Source organism: Oncorhynchus clarkii, chromosome 3 (assembly GCF_045791955.1).
Source record: "Oncorhynchus clarkii lewisi isolate Uvic-CL-2024 chromosome 3, UVic_Ocla_1.0, whole genome shotgun sequence".
Lineage (NCBI taxonomy): Eukaryota > Metazoa > Chordata > Actinopteri > Salmoniformes > Salmonidae > Oncorhynchus > Oncorhynchus clarkii.
Window position 1 is genome coordinate 61983899 of NC_092149.1, and position 18902 is coordinate 62002800.

The 18902-nt window shown below is 41.2% G+C and overlaps 2 protein-coding genes across 3 annotated transcripts in view; one reads left to right on the forward strand and one right to left on the reverse strand.

Moving 5' to 3' along the window:
- LOC139400859 (protein disulfide-isomerase A5-like) overlaps positions 1–3831 on the reverse strand; it is a 52211-nt gene extending 48380 nt beyond the window's left edge. Inside the window, 1 exon segment of the mRNA XM_071145451.1 lies at positions 3765–3831. Within this exon segment, the coding sequence (XP_071001552.1) occupies positions 3765–3830 (66 nt within the window). The 5' untranslated portion in view covers position 3831.
- A 1472-nt stretch (positions 3832–5303) lies between these two features.
- The window catches only part of LOC139400870 (sema domain, seven thrombospondin repeats (type 1 and type 1-like), transmembrane domain (TM) and short cytoplasmic domain, (semaphorin) 5Ba), a 185106-nt gene continuing 171507 nt past the window's right edge, over positions 5304–18902 (forward strand). Inside the window, exon 1 of one of the 2 annotated variants that reach the window (XM_071145456.1) lies at positions 5304–5417. The gene's annotated coding sequence lies outside the window, so the exon portion shown is untranslated. The remainder of the gene's footprint in view (positions 5418–18902) is intronic. The other variant, XM_071145457.1, reaches the window with a different exon arrangement.

Sequence of the window (18902 nt, forward strand, 5' to 3'; positions counted from 1 at the left end):
ACTGCCTGGTACGGCAACGGCTCAGCCTCCGACCGCAAGGCACTACAGAGGGTAATGCGTACGGCCCAGTACATCACTTTGGCTAAGCTGCCTGCCATCCAGGACCTCTATACCAGGTGGTGTCGGAAGAAGGCCCTAAAAATGGTCAAAGACTATAGCCATCCCAGTTATAGACTTCTACCACATGGCAAGCGGTACCGGAGTGTCAAGTCTAGGACCAAAAGGCTTCTCAACAGCTTTTACCCCCAAGCCATAAGACTCCTGAACAGCTAATCAAATGGCTACCCGGACTATGTATTGTCTCCCGCCAAACCTCTACCAACCCCTCTTTTACACTGCTGCTACTGTTTATCATCTATGCATAGTCACTTGAACTAATCCGACATGTACATATTACCTCAAATAGCCCAAATAACCGGTGCACCATTGACTGTACCGGTACCACCTGTATATAGCCTCTGCTACTGTTATTTTTACTTATCTATTAGTTTACCTAATACCCATTTTTTACAAAAACTGCACTGTTGGTTAAGGGCTTGTAAGCAAGCACTTCACTGTAAGCATTGCCAGTGTATTCAGCGCAAGTGACAAATAAACTTTGATGTGTTAAATCAAATCATTAGGTATATCCCATTAATTCTGTTTAGTGCAGAACTATAATCTATGGCAAATCCCTTCATTGATCACATATGCCGTAGCTCAGCATATCCAATAAAGATATGACGTACGCAGCTGTCTGTATTGTAGGCCTAAGTGCAGGAGGTCCTCTCCTCTCAGAAACTGCATCCCAAATAGAACATTATTCCATATGTAGCGCAATAGAAAGGGCAGCATTTGGGAAACCGCCAGAGCGCCTGAATACATTCAGGAAGTCTATTAGAACACTACCCACCTACCTTTATCTAAAGAAAAGTGTCACGTTACATCAGTGTAAAAAATATCACGCTAACTAAGCAGCCAGCAGAGAGAAACCCAGCCGGTCATCTCACGCACTCTCATCGGCGCCCGCTGTACCCGCATTCTGGCGTGACAAATCTGCTTAATAAACAGCATCCTGTTTTAAGTTTTGTTTTAACGTGAGCACTTAATCAGAACAAATCAGGAGTGGGTTTGTCAAACACTCCAATTTGTCTCTGATTCAAATCAAAATCAAATTTATTTTATACAGCCCTTCGTACATCAGCTGATATCTCAAAGTGCTGTACAGAAACCCAGCCTAAAACCCCAAACAGCAAGCAATGCAGGTGTAGAAGCACGGTGGCTAGAAAAACTCCCTAGAAAGTAGAGAGGAACCAGGCTATGTGGGGTGGCCAGTCCTCTTCTGGCTGTGCCGGGTGGAGATTATAACAGAACATGGCCAAGACGTTCAAATGTTCATAAATGACCTGCATGGTCGAATAATAATAAGGCAGAACAGTGGAAACTGGGGCAGCAGCACGGTCAGGTGGACTGGGGACAGCAAGGAGTCTGATTAATGACTCGAACAGCAGCAGAGAAGTCTCTGATGAAACCACTGACAGGGAGGAAACTATTGTGGCCCTTTTCAATTATCAACCATTAATTTCAGGAGATGAACGCCTCTCAATGATTACATCCCAAATGGCACCCTATTCCCTATATAGTGCCCTACTTTTGACCAGATCCCTATGGGCCCTGGTCAAAAGTAGTGCACTGTATAGGGAACAAGAGCTCTAGAGGGTATAGTGGGCAACCAACCCACCACGATAGGAGGTGAAGAGGAGGTCCCTCAATCCAGATTAAGAGACTTAAAAGAATTGCTTTGACAGGCAGCGCCACCAGAGGGACAGTCTTCAACACACAGATAAAGGGAGACTGACCTACTGCTATTTTATTTAAATTGCTACACAACACTGAACAAAAATATAAACGTAACGTGTAAAGTGTTGGTCCATGAGCTGGAATAAAAATTAATCTAAATGTTCCATCCGGGCAAAAACCTTACTTCTCAAATTTAGTTTACATCCCTGTTAGTGAGCATTTCTCCTTTACCAAGATTATCCATCCATCTGACAGGTGTGGCATATCAAGAAACTGATTAAACAGCATGATCATTACACAGGTGGACCTTGTGCTGGGGATAATAAAAGGCCAGTAAAAATGTGCAGCTTTGTCACAACACAATGCCAGAGATGCCTCAAATTAAGGGAGCATGCAATTGGCATGCTGACTGCAGCAATGTCCACCAGCACTGTTACCAGAGAATTTAATGTTTATTTCTCTACCATAAGCCACCTCCAATGTCATTTTAGAGAATTTGGCAGTAAGACTAACCGGCCTCAACTGCAGACCACATGTAACCCCACCAGCCCAGGACTTCCAGATCCGGCTTCTTCACGTGTGTAATCATCTGAGACTAGCCACCTGGATAGCTGATGAAACTGAGGAGTATTTCTGTCTAATAAAGCAATTTTGTGGGGTAAAACAAATTCTGATTGGGAAGCCAGGCCCAGTCAGTGGGTGGGCCTACACCCTCCTAGGCTCACCCATGGCTGCACCTCTGCCCAGTCATGTGAAATCCATAGATTAGGGCCTAATGAATTTATTTCAATTGACCAATTTCCTTATATGAACTGTAACTCAGTAAAAATCAATGAATTTGTTGCATTTATATATTGATTACTGCACTGTTGGGTAGAACATGCAAGTTAAGCACTTCACTGTTCTTGTGCATGTGACAATAGAACTTGAATTCAAACACACACAATTTCCCCTGCTTGCCATTACACAACAGCAGTACCCACCTTTGTTTGACATGGCAGTTACTAAACCACCAAACAGGATACTGAACAGATAAGGTCCATGAGCACAAGTTGTGATTGGAATGATGTCAAAATTCAGCCATTATGGAGCCAATCAAGGGATGAGTGTTGGTAACAAAGTAAAATAATGTAGGCCTAACATAACATGTCAAATTTGTAGCAAACAAGGTTACATTTCTAGCAATCATTCCTCAATAAAATTTAGTTTTACTAAGACATGTCTACACTTATTAGTATTAGTATATGTTCAAATGACTGGCCAACATACCCATCCATGAGTGACCTCTAGTGACCTCTAGTTCAAACACCTAGCTGTCTGTAACTGATTCCAAAAAGGCATTTTCAGCAAACGTAACCATGCCCACCCCGGGAAAAAAAATTGCAACTTGTGGGGGGGGGGGGTGGTCTTTGTCACAGTCACACTTCAAAAGAAAAGAAACCGTTCAATTTAGGACGCTAATTTACGCATTCAGCCAAATCAGTTCTGTTCCCAAAATCTGTGTCCCAAAATAGACAGCGCAAAAAATGACTACTGTGCCTTGAAGCCAGGCAATCACATGAATAACACAACACAGACGGCCAAGGTTTGCAGGACAATTAGGTAGAAAAAGAGGAATAAACTTGAATAGGGATCTGCAACAACGTAAATGAGATTGGGTTCTATTGTAGAAGGTTAACTTTACGTCATCATAGGAATTCTACATCCATTCCCGGAAAAGGGACACTAGATGCCTGTTGTGCTGACAATCCATTCAGGAGGATCTACACGTTTTGACCAAACAATACGAAACTATAGTAAGATTATTATTAAGCCTCAGGTTCAGGCTTGGATTTAAAATTGCTATGGCTGTCAACTTTGCCTCCCTGCACAAAGACCAGGAAAAGATACATAGCAGGCTTTTGTAGATTAAATAAAACGAACAACATTTACAGTCAAACATGTCTCTGTTTACATGACACAAAGAATGAGCACAAACAACTTACCAACAAGACGAATATGTACATTTTCAGCTCTCTCATCCCACTCCCGTAGCGGTTCCAAGAAGCCATGATGCCGTTGCCACGTTTGGATACGCACGCGCAATCGGGCTTTTCACTGATTCTTGAGAAGCCCGCAAGGCTTCTTAGGAAATGTAGTTTTGGAGGATAGCCCGTTCGCATTACCAGAGATAGGCCCTGGCCTCGCCACAGACATTTAAGCGCTTCTAGAATTTGAGAGCTCTCAACGATATTTGGTTGACCCCACCCCAGCTTTTAAAGTTAATGTCCTGAAATTCTTCACATTTTGCTATGGGTTGTAGAGACATTTTTAAATCACATTTTCCCCAATTCTAAACATTTAGCAGATTTGAAACTAATTTCATGTGATTCTACAAATTCTGCCATGGGATGGATACTTTTTTGGGCAATTTTAAAGCTAATTTCCTGCAATTCTACCATGACTTATGCCGGTCATTTAGCAGATTTAATCTTTATTTAAATAAGCAAGTCAGTTAAAGAACAAATTCTTATTTACGATGACAGCTTACCTCAGGCAAACCCTAACCCAAAAGACACTGGACTAGTTGTGCACGCCCTATGGTACTCCCAATCACGGCTGTTGTGATGCAGCCTGGAATTGAACCAGGGTCTGTAGTGACACCTCTAGCACTAAAATGTAGTTAGTGCCTTACACCGCTGCACCATTCAGGAGCCCCCAGATGCTTTTATCAAGAGCAATTAGGTTTAAGTGCCTTGCTCAAGGGAACGGCGACAGATTTTCACCTAGTCATCTCGGGGATTTGAATCAGCAACCTTTCGGTTACTGACCCAACACTCTTAACCTCTAGTGCACCTCTCCTTACACCATAATCTATTTAAATGCAAAGTTGCTCCAGGTCTATGTTATTTATCTGAAAATAAATGGGAGCATAACTCAGGCAACGATCCAAGTCTGGAAAGGCAGCTCGATGTGGGCGCATCATGTAGGCTACTGCTCTCAACCTGTGCTAGTCCCGGGAAATCAGGAATTGCCACTACAGTCAGACCACTGTGACTGAACTAAACCATTCAAACTTCAAAACTGAAATCAACTGCCATCAGAGATAATTTAATGTTTTTTTTTTTTTTTTTGTGAAAATTATCTTGAACTTCCGTAGATTCAGATATAAAGTCATTGTAAGCAGGTTGACATGGGTTCCCTTAAAAAACAACAATATTCAGGCTTTATATTGGTACCAACCTCACATAGAAGATCAGCATCCGGGGAGACCATGAACAATGAGGGGTGTTTTTGTGAGTAAAATAACATTTATTGCACATCACCAGATAATAATTAAACAAATCACGTTAGTGAAGTGTCTTTAATATGAAACACAGGGAGGTCATCACAAACCTTTACTCCATACTCCAAGTATGTATATGCGCTTGTCATTTTTTTTTATAGCAAATTCTCTCTTGTGCACCCCTCTCGGTTAGAGTTGCGATGGTCCTTGTAGTAGCTTCCAACTCGCAGAGAGAGCGCAGTAACCAGCTGCAGGTCGTTTTGATCGAGACATTGGAGAGAGGAGGGAGATAGACTTCTGTTGAGCCTGAAGAATCAAGGAGAGCCCTCGTGCTTTGCGTGACATTTAGAACGAGTTAGAAAAAACATCAAAGGTAAGAATACACTTTCATGTATCTATTGGACTGTTGAATTGCATGGCTCTTTGTCATATTGGAATATTTGCGATGGCACAATAGTAATTCGATTTAAATTGAACTTTTAAAAATAAATAAACAAATAGCCTAACTTTCCAATAAACATTGTATTCTGGAATGATTATCATTTTCCAAAATGGTGCTAGTTATAGATAAGGAATAAAACACTTTTTTTGTCACGGTATTGATAGAATAGCTTATATTGAGCACCGTTTCCACATTTTACATCCAAATCATTTATCATGCGATGAATTAGAAGTTTCAGTTAACAAATCCTGTTACTTACACATAACAGTATTTCTGTGTGCCTCCTATCTTGTCAATGTAATCATACCTTGAATAGAGGGCACTGTTGGCGTCGTAGTTTGTTCCATAATATCTTATGTTAATTCAGAGCAGTTAGCGGGTCTTTTATACCGCTCGAGCTTTACTTTCTACTCACGTCCAGCCGAGGATCAGAGGCATTTTTGGGCTGCAGGAACCTACCGCCACATTTCCACTGTTGTAAACTTAATTGTGTTGTGCTGTCCGTAATCAGGACCCGTGGGGTAAGGTTAGAAAGATGCAGAGGTCCAGAGAGTAGACTCTCCACATTCGCTTTTCTCTTTCTTTCGTTATCTCTTTTGTCCTGTGATTAGAAATGTCTGTTTTTCTCAAATAAATGAAAAAAGTAGTGTCATAAAATACCATTGAAATGACTCATGCAGCTTGGAGAATAGACCTTGCACCGGTTGTCCTTTTTCTTTAGTCTTGCGCAACGGCATGGGTGCCAAGTTGATAGTGGATGTATAATAATATTGCAGATGTATTACTGGCATCCCGCTGATACCTGTTAAATATCAGTTTTACAGCTTGCGGATTTTGCACCCACAAAAAGAGCGAAGGTAGGTCGTTGCGCACAGAGAACATTATATTCCCAAAAACCGCGAGTTGCCTTCCCTTATTCCCTTATTCCTCCTTGATGTGAAGTTGATTCATTATTAGTTTGTAGAAATTAAAAACTATAAACGAATGCAGTAAATGTCACATTTCTGAATTTAGCATTGATTCTTATGGTAGGTGAAGTCTTTCTCCCCTTTACGCATCTCAAACACTTCTATTCTGCAAGCCATGTTCACCCTGCGGCCACATTGCATAGAATAACATATAATTACTTCAGGTATTACAACACATCCAAACAGAGAAAATGTAAATAATGACGACTAGGCTAAAACACAAATTGATTGCTTTTCAAGTTCAAGGCTCCGTTTAAAATTGCTATTGAATCCATTTGAGAATGTTGCATTTTTAGAGCGCGATAGAGGGCAGTGTTCTGCAAAGCTGCACAGCTGTAGAACCACAGGCAGGTGAGAGGGAGAGAGAGTGTGGAAGCAAATGTGGCCGAAAGCATGTACACCTGCATTGCTGACATATTTTCGTATACTTTCATATTTTTGAATACTTTATCTAAATATGAAATCTCCTCTTATTTGTTGGGCTTGAATTGCCCTGAAATACTGTCGGGAAAAATGTTGTTTTGTTGGGCTACAGAGTGAGGACAGTGAGGCTATCTGTCTCGAAATCCGAGGTTTATCGTTTATTTTCGGAATCGTTTGTCTATGGAACCTCTGCAGACACATCTGTTCCTGTTAATTAACGAATTGCGGCTATGCTGTTGAATGTTGTTCACTAAGCTATCTGCATGTCAAATGTATTAGTTCAGCCCGTGAGCCGTTGGTTCGTTTATCTTTAGTCCGTTTGTTTATACTCAGAAGTCTGTCATAAAAATAGGTTAATTGTAATTAGATACCATTTTTTCAGTAGGCCCATAGCAACCAATTGGTTAATTCAGTGCGTACCACTATGCATCAAAGCTCTTGATAGACTGTTTGGAGATGTGCGTAAATTTGGTTTGTTTTTCCACAATTTGTGGACACACACCAAAAACATTTTACGCATCGCGTTTACGCACAGTACTTTAAATGCGCTTGGTAGTAAACTATTTTCAAAGTCGCTGCTTATTGCTGTCACTTCCTTATTACTTTTCGTGTTTATATTCAACTCTTGGATACTCACTTCCCTATAATATTTCCATTATAGCCTATATCAAGCACCATGAAAGTTGAGAATTTGTTTCTAACTTACACAATCCTCCCTTTATCTGGCATTAATTGGCTTTTGTATAGACAGTGTATCAGTAACAATGCAAAGGGATTTTCCAGCCATTCACAATAGCATTGGGAAACAATCACGGTATCAGTGAACTAACGTGAAGCATACTGCTCTGCTGACAGCTTCTCTCACAGTCACACAGCGTTGCACATAATAACACATTGCTTATTTCTGATTTGATTCTATCTAATTCTTATTCAAACCTGGATGTATACACTGTTTTCCATCAGACACCTGTAATGAGACCAGGGTAATGTTTTCAGTCTCCAGTTTGCCCCGAGCAAACAAATATGCTCATCTGGTGTGCATCCCAGACTGCACCCTATTTCCTTTATAGTGTACTACTTTGGACCAGAGCCCTTGTTCAGCAGTTCACTGACGTCTTTACAGCACCATGCCTTGAACAAATGCCCTGCCCATTCTATTACTATTCACACAAACCCCTACTCAGATGGACGTTAATTCAAGTACTGTCTTAGTCCGTCCTTTCAAATGTAAAACAGGTTTTCATCTTTAATGAACTTATGAGGGCCCTTGACAGTTCTTGGTTGGTGGGTTAACTGAGCAAAGGGTCTCTCTGAGACAAACACACACCAAGCCTTGTGGACAGACGACTATAGTGGTGGTCTATGTAACCATGGTGTCCACATATCTATTATATGGGGGGATGGCAATGTCAAAAGCCATCTGATATCAGCATAAATTATTTCTATTCATTAATATGTCGGATGGGTGGAATGAGTCCTTGGCGCTCATCAAAGTTTTAATAGTGCATATTTAAGCCATATGAATTATTTCTGACGTCGGCAGTCGGCGCATCAATTGAGAGGGGACAACTGAGATAAAAGTTTAATGCAGACAGACCGAGGAACTTGATCTGACCGACCTGCCGGCTGCAGTTAGATATCAGTACCTGAATGGAAAAATGGGAGACCATGAATACGTCCGAAATGGCACCCTATTTCCTGTTAGTGCACTACTTTTGACCAGAGCCCTATTTCAGACGCAGGCCATGCTCAATATAGTCCTGACTGCTGGATGCTAGAGGAGAGCGTGCGTGTCAGAGCCAGAGGAGATAACGAAGACTCTGAAGATACAGTGGATCTGGTGTTGTGTACTATAGGGGAGAGATAAGGCGCATGCAGAGGTTTAGCTCCATTTCAATTGCACACAATCACTTTAGTTTATGTGCAGCTGCCAGCTAATGTTGATGTGAGAATATGATTTTAAAAAAGACACCTTTTTTGGGCCCAGAAATAAATGATATGTTGATTGAACTACGTTTTTCATAAGGTCTACATAATAATGAAATGCTATACCAGTGTTATTTCTCTCAAAGCATATTGAATAGCCAACCCTTAGTATTCAAGGGGACTCCTGCCACAATAGAGACAGATTCATCATTAGAATGCCCCTGAGTTATTCTGTCAGGAATGCCTCTTGACAATAATAAACATATAGCTAGCTATACAGCACCTCACCTATTGATCTGTCGCTTGGCACAGAGAAGTTGTTTACATAATCCACGCTTTTACAATGGTGGAATTGTGAGTGAAGTATGCCACTACTTTCAAAGCAACTTGCCAATGCCATACTTTGACTTGGTAACGATGCCAACAGAACTGCTGTAAGGCTGTCTGGCTCTGTCGTACCTCCTTCTCCTTCCAGTCTGGGGAGTTTGGTTTTTCCTGTTGAGCTTTGTTCAGTGCTGTGGGCCGTTGGAGGGAGAGGGAGAGTGATCTATCCTTTAAAAGTGGGGTTCAGTTTTATTCATTTGGTAATTGGGTTAGTGGTGAGCAGAAAAAACCCAACTACGTAGCTACCCACGTGCCTTTTCAGAGAAAACCTCTCTCTGATGTGTTTGGTGGTATTGGTGCTAGATCTACAGGTGTGTGTGTGTCAGTGCGTGTGTGTGTGTGTGTGTGTGTGCTACCCACCTTGTTTTGTGGCTTTGCAGACACCTGTTCTTTACTATCAAATGTTTAATATTCTGAACACAAATGTCAAACACAGTCAAGTCCTTCCATCGCCATCCACTGTGTAAATACATTGGAATAATAGCTTGAGACACAATGACTTGTGAAGGCCCTTCTTTGCCATTCCATCTATCTGGAGATCCTTCAGTTGTTTGTTTGTTCACTGGTGCTGATGATAGGTTTCCTCCCTGATGGGACTGTCATGGGGCTTGTTTGGTGTAAGGAGGACAGGTTAGACTGTCACCAACTCCCTAAACTCTTGGCTCTGCCTCAAATCCATCTCTGTGTGACCAAAGAGCTCTATTTTCATGTCATCCAACAATTGTAAACACCGGCAGTTTGCTAAATGGTATTGGCACTTGGATTGGAACCGGTGCTTTGGTCAGGATGACATGTAAATAGAGCTCTTTTGCCATGCACACCAGTGGTGGGTTTGGCGTCGAAATGAGAATGCAGGAGCAGAAAAGAACCCCATATCTACTGTAAAATACCTTTGATGCTATGGGGCTATTTTGCTTCCCCTGGCCTGGGGCATTTGTTAAGGTCAACAGCATCATGAACTTTACCCAGTACCGACATTTTTGCCCAAAACGTGGTTGTCTCTGCCAGAAGGCTGAAGCTTGGCCGCAAGTGTATATTCCAGCAAGACAATAACCCCAACCACACATCAAAATCCACAAAGAAATGGTTAATTGACCACAAAATCAACATTTTGCAATGGCCATCTTAGTCTCCGGACTTAAAACCTGTGGTTTGAATTGAAGAGGGCAGTCCATAAGTACAGAGGGAGGATATCAAGGATGTGGAAGGATTCTGTATGGAGGAATGATGTAGGGGCTCAGACACACCAATAGCTTTTGCTGGCTGAGAGTACTTAGCACCTTTGAACAGTGTGCCGGCCATAATTTGAGAACTGAGTGAGCATCGATGTAGAATTGCATGAAAATGTCGTGATTCAGGTGTACTGAGGGTGGTACCTAAAATACACTAGATCCACATTCGGTGTGATGTGTGCAAGCCTTAAGATCCTACCCAATGTGGGGAAGGATCTACATTGTAGAAAAAGGCTAATTTCCGTTATTCTCACAAGGTGAGGTATTGAAAGGTATTCAAAACAGGTGTGTCACTTATTTTGACCACTATGTTGTTGAGAGGAAAAATATATATTACCCGTTAAACAAAATATATTTCTCTGAGCAAATGTATTAGTATAAAATATAATTTCAATTTTTTTTCCATACAATATAGCTCAGTATGTTAATCATTTCTTTTATACAGTCATTATTGCTCATCTTTATCAAGGGTGTTAATAACTTCGGACCCCACTGTATTTCACCTGCTGCTGGTTGACAGTAAAAATACTGGTGCCCTTGTGGACAGCTGGTCAGGGCCCTAGATTTCTCATGTGAGGGGGAAATATAACAAAATGGAAAGTGCCTATTTAGCAGAGTGATAACTGGGACCTGTTGCTTGTTTGATTCATTATTTCACTTGCCATTAAGCAGGAAAAATTAAGGCTGGTTCTGGGATAGTTTGACTATTTTTTATTGTCTCGTTGCCAGCAAAATACAGGGACTTTTCTTAGGCCTTAAGGCAATAAGGAAGTGAGGGTAGAGTGTTGAACGGATGAAAAGTAATTTTTAAAGCTTTATCACCAGACAATCTAGACTAGTGAGAAAAGGGAGAGCCTACGTGGGGCTTCTCTCTGGGTGGAGAGGTTGCTCACACAGAGAGAATACAAGGATAGAATGTGAATGAATTATTATATGAAGTGTCTCTGGACTCTGACTGGACCCATTCAATCTCTCAGGACCCATGGTGGTCATTGTGTTTGAATGCTGTGTATTTGGCATGGTCTTCAGTGTCTGTCTGTGTGCGTCCTAAATGGCACTCTATTCGCTGTAGTGCACTTTGGCCAGAACCCTATGGATAGGGTGCCATTTGAGACAGATCCTCCGTGTGTAACCTGGTCTCTGCGGTTCACTGCTCTAGCCAGTTTCACCAGCCTGTGAAATCCGATATGGCCGCTCTGCCTCCGGGCCGCGTACTGTGTGCAACCCTTAATTAATGCTTGATGCGAGCGAACAGGCTCAATTTGTCTGCAGAGTCTTATCGATGTTGTCCTTGTTGTTATTGTTTTCCTCATCCTCCCCTCCTTATTGTCGTAAACAGACAGATTGGAGAAGAAAGAGAAGACAATGGCCATTTAAAGTCCGGGAGTTAAAAAAAATATCTCTTTAAGTGCTGAAATTCAGTTGATTGACAGTATGGTCAACAGTTTATGAAGGGATTGTTCTGCCCTGAAATTACCTTGTTATAATCATTGTTACTTGCACACATGTATGTTTGTTATGGTCCTGAAGGGGCACTATAGTGTATGTATCTCACCCTAACCTCAAATAACCACATAAATTATGTATTGTTGATATGCTTTTGTTGTTGGACAAGAGACTATGAATGCGCTCAGCTTTTGTTTTTACATTTCTGACCATTGTCGCACCCCCTTGTTGTCAAAAGAAGTCTAGCTGTAGTTGTACATGAAGCAACGTGAAGGCATGTGCCTGTTCAGCCCTACAAGGCCTCAATGAGGAGGAGAAAGAAAGGGGGAGAGGCAGAAAACGCTCCCACAGTTGATTTGGCCATTGTGGGGGGAGGAACACTATTCCCATTGATGCCGTGGATGCGTGATAGTGAAATGGTGAACCCCCCCCCCCCCCAAAGCTTTAGGAAAGGGGTCTCTTTGAGAGGAACAGGCGACCCGGAGGACTGTGTTAGGAGATGGGTGTTAGAGGCTTTGTGGTGATGGTGGGAACATTATCCCTGCTCCAGTGATTTAATACCCCTGTGTTCAAGGAGGAGCTCTCTGACTGTGTGTGTTGTGTGAGTGAGTGTGTGAGTGAGTGTGTGTGTGTGTGTGTGTGTGTGTGTGTGTGTGTGTGTGTGTGTGTGTGTGTGTGTGTGTGTGTGTGTGTGTGTGTGTGTGTGTGTGTGTGTGTGTGTGTGTGTGTGTGTGTGTGTGTGTGTGTGTGTGTGTGTGTGTGTGTGTGTGTGTAGGCCTCTGAGGCTGTCTCCCCTCACCATAGCCTCTATGAGTCTTTGGTCTTGTGGCCTTTTGCCCAGGGTCAATGTCCCGTAGGAACAGGTCTTTTGTGAAAGTGGAAATGCACTGTCACACAATACAAAACCTTTCCCTTCCTTTTTAGACTTACCTGAGGGGAGAGAAGTCTCTATTCTTGCCTAAGGCTTTGCTCCGAGAGGAAATAGCTGTAGGCGTACTGTAGGGCATGGTTCATATAGGAAGACGCCTCTAGCATACATCAACGCAGTCTAGCTAGCAGACCCCAGGACTATCACGTCTGGCTTTTCACTTTTTATATTTTTGTAGCACTGTTGAATATTAACATTTTCTATCATTTTTTATTTTAATTTACAGTCACCTGTGTTTTGGCCTCTTCCTCTTCCCAGTCCAATAACACAGAGGGGTTGTAAAGTGAACCAAACAAATTTGCCCATGAACTGTCTTTGATTAGCTGTCTCGAGTGGGACATACTGTATAATGGTCTCATTGGTGTTAGAGACTGACAGTCATGTGGTCCTCAGCATGACTAGAGAACAGCCAGTGGCTTTAACAGTGTGTGTGTGTGTTTTAGTGTGTTTGTGCATGTGTGTTTGTGTGTGTGGCATGGCTAGAGAGCTGCCAGAGCCATTGGTGACATCCTCTCCCCCTGGTCAGTAACTCTTCAACACAATCAGATAATCAACAGTAAGGGTGTCTCCTACATGGCTCCCTATTCCCTATATAGTGCAGACTTTTGACCAGGACCCGAAATACTGTAATACTGTAATTAACAGTTGATTATAGTAACACTGGTGAAAATAGTGCACTATACAGGTAATAGGGTGCCATTTGGGATTCACCCTAAGCATCCAGCCTTTTCTCTTTTTCCCTCCCGGCTCTCTTCATGTTCTCATGTCTATTTCGCCATATCTCATCAGCACGTTCAAATAGAGCAGAGGTCAGCCCGCAAGTGATTTTGGTATTAAAAAAAAGACTGTAAAGTCACCATTAATTCAGCTTAAAATATTTTTTTTATGTAGGTAATCTGATCACAAGTGTGACGGTTCTCACTTCGTCACCATCTAGTATAAGTCATCACAGATACAAAGGTGCTATTTAATTGTTTATTGAGCACCGGTGTGTGTAATGTGCAGCTGTATGCGCAAAGTGTTTGTTGCTCGGGGCAGACACACAGCAAGCTGGCACAGAAGCAAAAAACAACACATTTTAGCGATCTCTTGGCCATTATTACACTGATCACCTAATATTGTTAAGAATCCTAATTCTGTTCTCTGTATGTGAATACCTGTTCTCTAACCGCGGTTGAATTTCAGAAATTGAGATGTGTACTTACAGTAACTTGATGTAGGCCTCATCCTGGGAGTAAAGGAAGTGAAGGCGCATTCAGACCCTTTTTATGAATGGGTTCCCGCCACTGTACAAAGCCATTCACCTGTGCTTGAAAATAAAATTAAAACTAGTTGTAACTGTCTACCATCTTCCTGTCCTTAATTGCTGTCATTTGCAGTGTACAAATTATTATGTTCTGGCCCCCCATAATTGGCCACCAGCTGAATCTAGTTACCTACCCTTGAAATAGAGGGTCTTAAAACTTCTTAGGGCTAGGCCCCCTTTTTTTCCATTTCCGCCTGAATGACGTGTCCAAAGTAAACTGCCTGTTGCTCAGGCCCTGAAGCCAGGATATGCATATAATTGGTACCATTGGAAAGAAAACATTTTGAAGTTTGTAGAAATTTAAAAATAATGTAGGAGAATGTAACACAATAGATATGGTAGGAGAAAATCCAAAGACAAACCATACGTAATTTTCATTTTTTTGAGAGATCATCCTCTTACAATGGCAAGTATAAGGTCATAAGGAAAATTTGCTCCCTGGATGCAATTCCTATGGCTTCCACAGGGTGTCAGCAGTAGATGTCCAAGGTATCAGGCTTGTAAATTCAAAAATGAATAAGAATGAACAGTTTTAGTAGGACACAGTCGTGGAAATTCGCCATGAAGACAGGGCACCTGCTAAAATCGGTTTCATATTGAACATACTTCTTTCCGTAAGAAATATTATAGTTTGATTACATTTTAGGGTATATGATGGGTATATAGAAACTTATTTTGACTTGTTGAAACAAAGTTTACGGGTAGAATTTCGGAATCCTTTCTCATGTTGAACGAGTGGATTACTCAAATCAATGGCGCCAACTAAACTGACTTTTGGGGATATAAAGAAGGATTTTATCTAACAAAACAACACAACATGTTATAGCTGGGACCCTTTGGATGAGAAATCAGAGGTAGATTTTCAAAACGTAAGTGAATATTTAATCGCTATTTGAGAATTTATCAAACCTGTGTCGGTAGAAAAATATTTTGACGTGGGGCGCCGTCCTCTAACAATCGCATGGCATGTTTTCACTGTAATAGCTACTGTAAATCAGACAGTGCAGTTAGATTAACAAGAATTTAAGCTTTCAACCGATATAAGACACTTTTATATGTACCTACATGTTTAATATCCCACATTTGTATGATTATTTATTTGAATTGGCTCCCTCCAGTTTCCCCGGAAGTTGTCTAGCGGGACGCCTAGGCTTAAGAAGGTAATTACACTGGCTGAGAGTCACAGTGTGGGCCTAATAATATTGCAAAGCTAAATGTGATGGGAGAATCAAAGTTTGTTATTAAAACCATGGACAAATGTAACACCCTGGGATTGATTGACAGTTACTGTATTGTTGGGATAAACCCACACAGTTCTGAAACTTGGATGGATGGACAAGGTCCCTAGGGGATGCTGTGTTTGGGTCCCATCCTTCCAGGCTGTTTCACAACTGGCCGTGATTGGGAGTTCCATAGGGCAGCGCACAATTGCCCAGTGTTGTTCGGGTTAGGGTTTGGCCGGAGTAGGCCATCATTGTAAACAATAATTTGATCTTAACTGACTTGCCTAGTTAAATAAAGGTTAATAAATAAATAAAAATGCAAGGCAAATGCAGCGTTCCATTGGAAATTAATGCACTTCTGGTGTACCAAATCGCAATGAAGCTGTCGGTGGGATCGAAGCATTACTCTACATCTGTTGTTTATGAAGCATGTGACAAATAACATTTGATTTGATGAGGCTAAGGTTAGAAGGCTGGAATAGCCCTACTACACTGGCCTGATACAGATACAGGCAGTGGTGGAAAAAGTATTGAATGGTCATACTCAAGTTAAAGTCAAGATACCTTAATAGAGAATGACTCAAGTAAAAGTGAAATTCGCCTAGTAAAATACTACTTGAGTAAAAGTCTAAAAGTATTTGGTTTTAAAAATACTTAAGAAAAGTAAATATAATTTCAAAATGTATATATATTTCAAATATACTTAAGTATCAAAAGTAAAAGTATAAATCATTTCACATTCCTTATATTAAGAAAACCAGACAGCACAATTTTCTTGATATTTTAATTGACCAATACCCAGGGGCACGCTCCAACACTCAGACATAATTTACAAATGACGCATTGGTGTTTAGTGAGTCTGCCAGATCAGAGGCAGTAGGGATGACCAGGGATATTCTCTTAATAAGTATAACAATTGTTGTCGGGAGAAAGAGAGGACCAAGGTGCAGCGTGGTAAGTATTCATTGTAATTTAATAAAGAATTAATACTGAAACAAAAACAATACATGACAAACGAACAGTCCTGACCGGTGCAACAAAACACAGAACAGAAAATAAACACCCACGAAACACAGGTGGAAAAAGGCTACCTAAGTATGATTCTCAATCAGAGACAACTAACGACACCTGCCTCTGATTGAGAACCATACCAGGCCAAACTCAAAAACCAACATAGAAAAACGAACATAGACAACCCACCCAACTCACCCCCTGACCATACTAAAACAAAGACCTAAATAAAAGAACTAAGGTCAGAATGTGACAATAAGTGTGTGAATTGGACCATTTTCCTCTCCTGCTAAGCATTTGACATGTAACCAGTACTTCTGGGTGTCAATGAAAATATATGGAGTAAAAAGTACATAATTTTCTTTAGGAATGTAGTGGAGTAAAAGTAGTCAAAAATATAAATAGAATAGTAAAGTACAGATAGCCCAAAAAATGACTTAAGTAGTACATTAAAGTATTTTTACTTAAGTACTTTACACCACTGGATATAGTATGTGTCCCAAATTGCACCCTATTCCCTATATAGTGCCCGACTTTTGACCAGAGCACTATGGGCCCAGGTCAAAAGTAGTGCACTATAAAGGGTATATGGTGACATTTGGACCTGATACAGTAGAACCAACTGCACTCAGCAGCCAGGCGTTCAGGGGAATAATTCTCTTGTCTCTAAATGACCTTTTGTTTGGCAGTTGAGAGGAATCCATTAGTCTGATGCCAAAACCCCAAGTTATCCTCCACACTCCCAAAAAGGGTCTCTTACCAGGGCTCTGAGTAGCTGGATACCAAGCAGCACTCTGGTTATGGTGAGCGGATGCAATGTGGGTACAGTGACAGTTCAGTGGTCAGACACAATGGGTGACATTTCGACAGCCGGAAAAACACAGACAGAGCTATTGTCAAACCAGATAAGATCACTTCCAATACAACAGCACTGACTCAGCACCACAAGGCATTCTGAAAGCTGTTTCGATGCTAGCCTTGCTTTTTTGCGTTCTTAAAATGGGGGCCGAATGTGTTTCATGGTTTGTATGGTTGAGAGGTGTCTTAAGTCCTCAGCCTCAAACCATACAGTTCTGGGAGGCATGGTCTCATCCAGGCTAAAGAACAGCACACAAGAGGCTCTGAATGTTTTCTCAAGAGGTAAACACTATGAAAGGCAGCATAAAGTGTCATGTATATTAATATTTGTCCTTGCAGCTTTTATAAATTAAAGCTGCAATATGTAACTTTTTGAACGACCTGACCAAATTCACATAGAAATGTGAGTTATAGATCTGTCATTCTCATTGTAAGCAAGTATAGGAAGCAGTGGATATGTTTTATGTGCGCGATTTCTATGCTTCCCATTAAGTTTAGTTTATCAGCTTTAAACAGATTAAAATTAAAATAAAATTAAAATAAGATTAAAATAAAATATATTTGGTAATTGAAAGGAACTATTCGAATTTTGGTAACCAGGAAATGGCAGAGCAATTTCTGCATATTGCGCCTTTAAATGCAGAAATACTTTGTGAGCTAAACCAAATCACTTCTCTCATTGTCACTGGCTTGTTTTGCGTCAGTTTGGCGCTTGTTTCTATGGCAATCAGTAGTTTTGTGCGGGGGCACTGATGTTCCTCCCAGACATATTTAGACAGAGGAGAGGGTTGACAGTGATTAATGTCCAGGGTGTGTGTGTATGTGTGTGTGTCCAGTTAGAACCAGGCCGCAAGAAATACAATGCCATCCTAGTCATGTTTCTATAGCCTCCACTACTTCCTACAGTGGGACTCAAAGTTTAGTAACCAAACACTTTGTTTATAACCAACTTGATAAATTATCTTTCTCATAGCTACAACCCACTTGTTTATGGCCAATTTCGAGCCACCCTGAATCTGTACAATACTGGAAAGAAATATTCATCTCTGTGGTGTCTTGGACAAACCTTTCCCATTATTTCCTCCTAGCCATGTCGTTGATTACGATACCCACCCAGCCCCATCCTCTCCCCTCTTTTCATTTTTCCATCCCGAGACATCAAAGAGGTGTTAGCGTTTTCAGATGACACGAGGGCCAGTCAACTCTGAGATGTGGTGCAGTACGGCATGGTGCCATGGTTAGCGTGCAACCCATTAATGAGGCAAACGACTCTGATAAAAGACTGCAGGCAAGACGCCTGCATGACACAGATAAGGACCAACCCCTGTTTCCAGTCACTGTTTCCTCATATGATTCCAGGAACACTGCACAGTACTGTCAATATCTACCTGGGATATTTAGCTCCGAGGTGTTGGAATAATGTCAGTGTTCGTACTGTACGTGCCTTTCCATAATCATAGCCTTTCCCAAATGGCACCCTATTTCCTATGGGCCCTTGTCAAAAGTAGTGAACTATATAGGTGCCATTTGGGACACAACCATAATATTAATGGGAGAAACCATTAACCAGGATCCCCTATACATCTCCTATAGCTAATCCTTTTACAGTTTTTCTCAGTCGCTTTGGTGCATTTTTCACATCATCCTTAACATGTGCAAAATAATAAGTGCATTTCTCAGAACAATTTGTACAAACTGAAATATACAATAG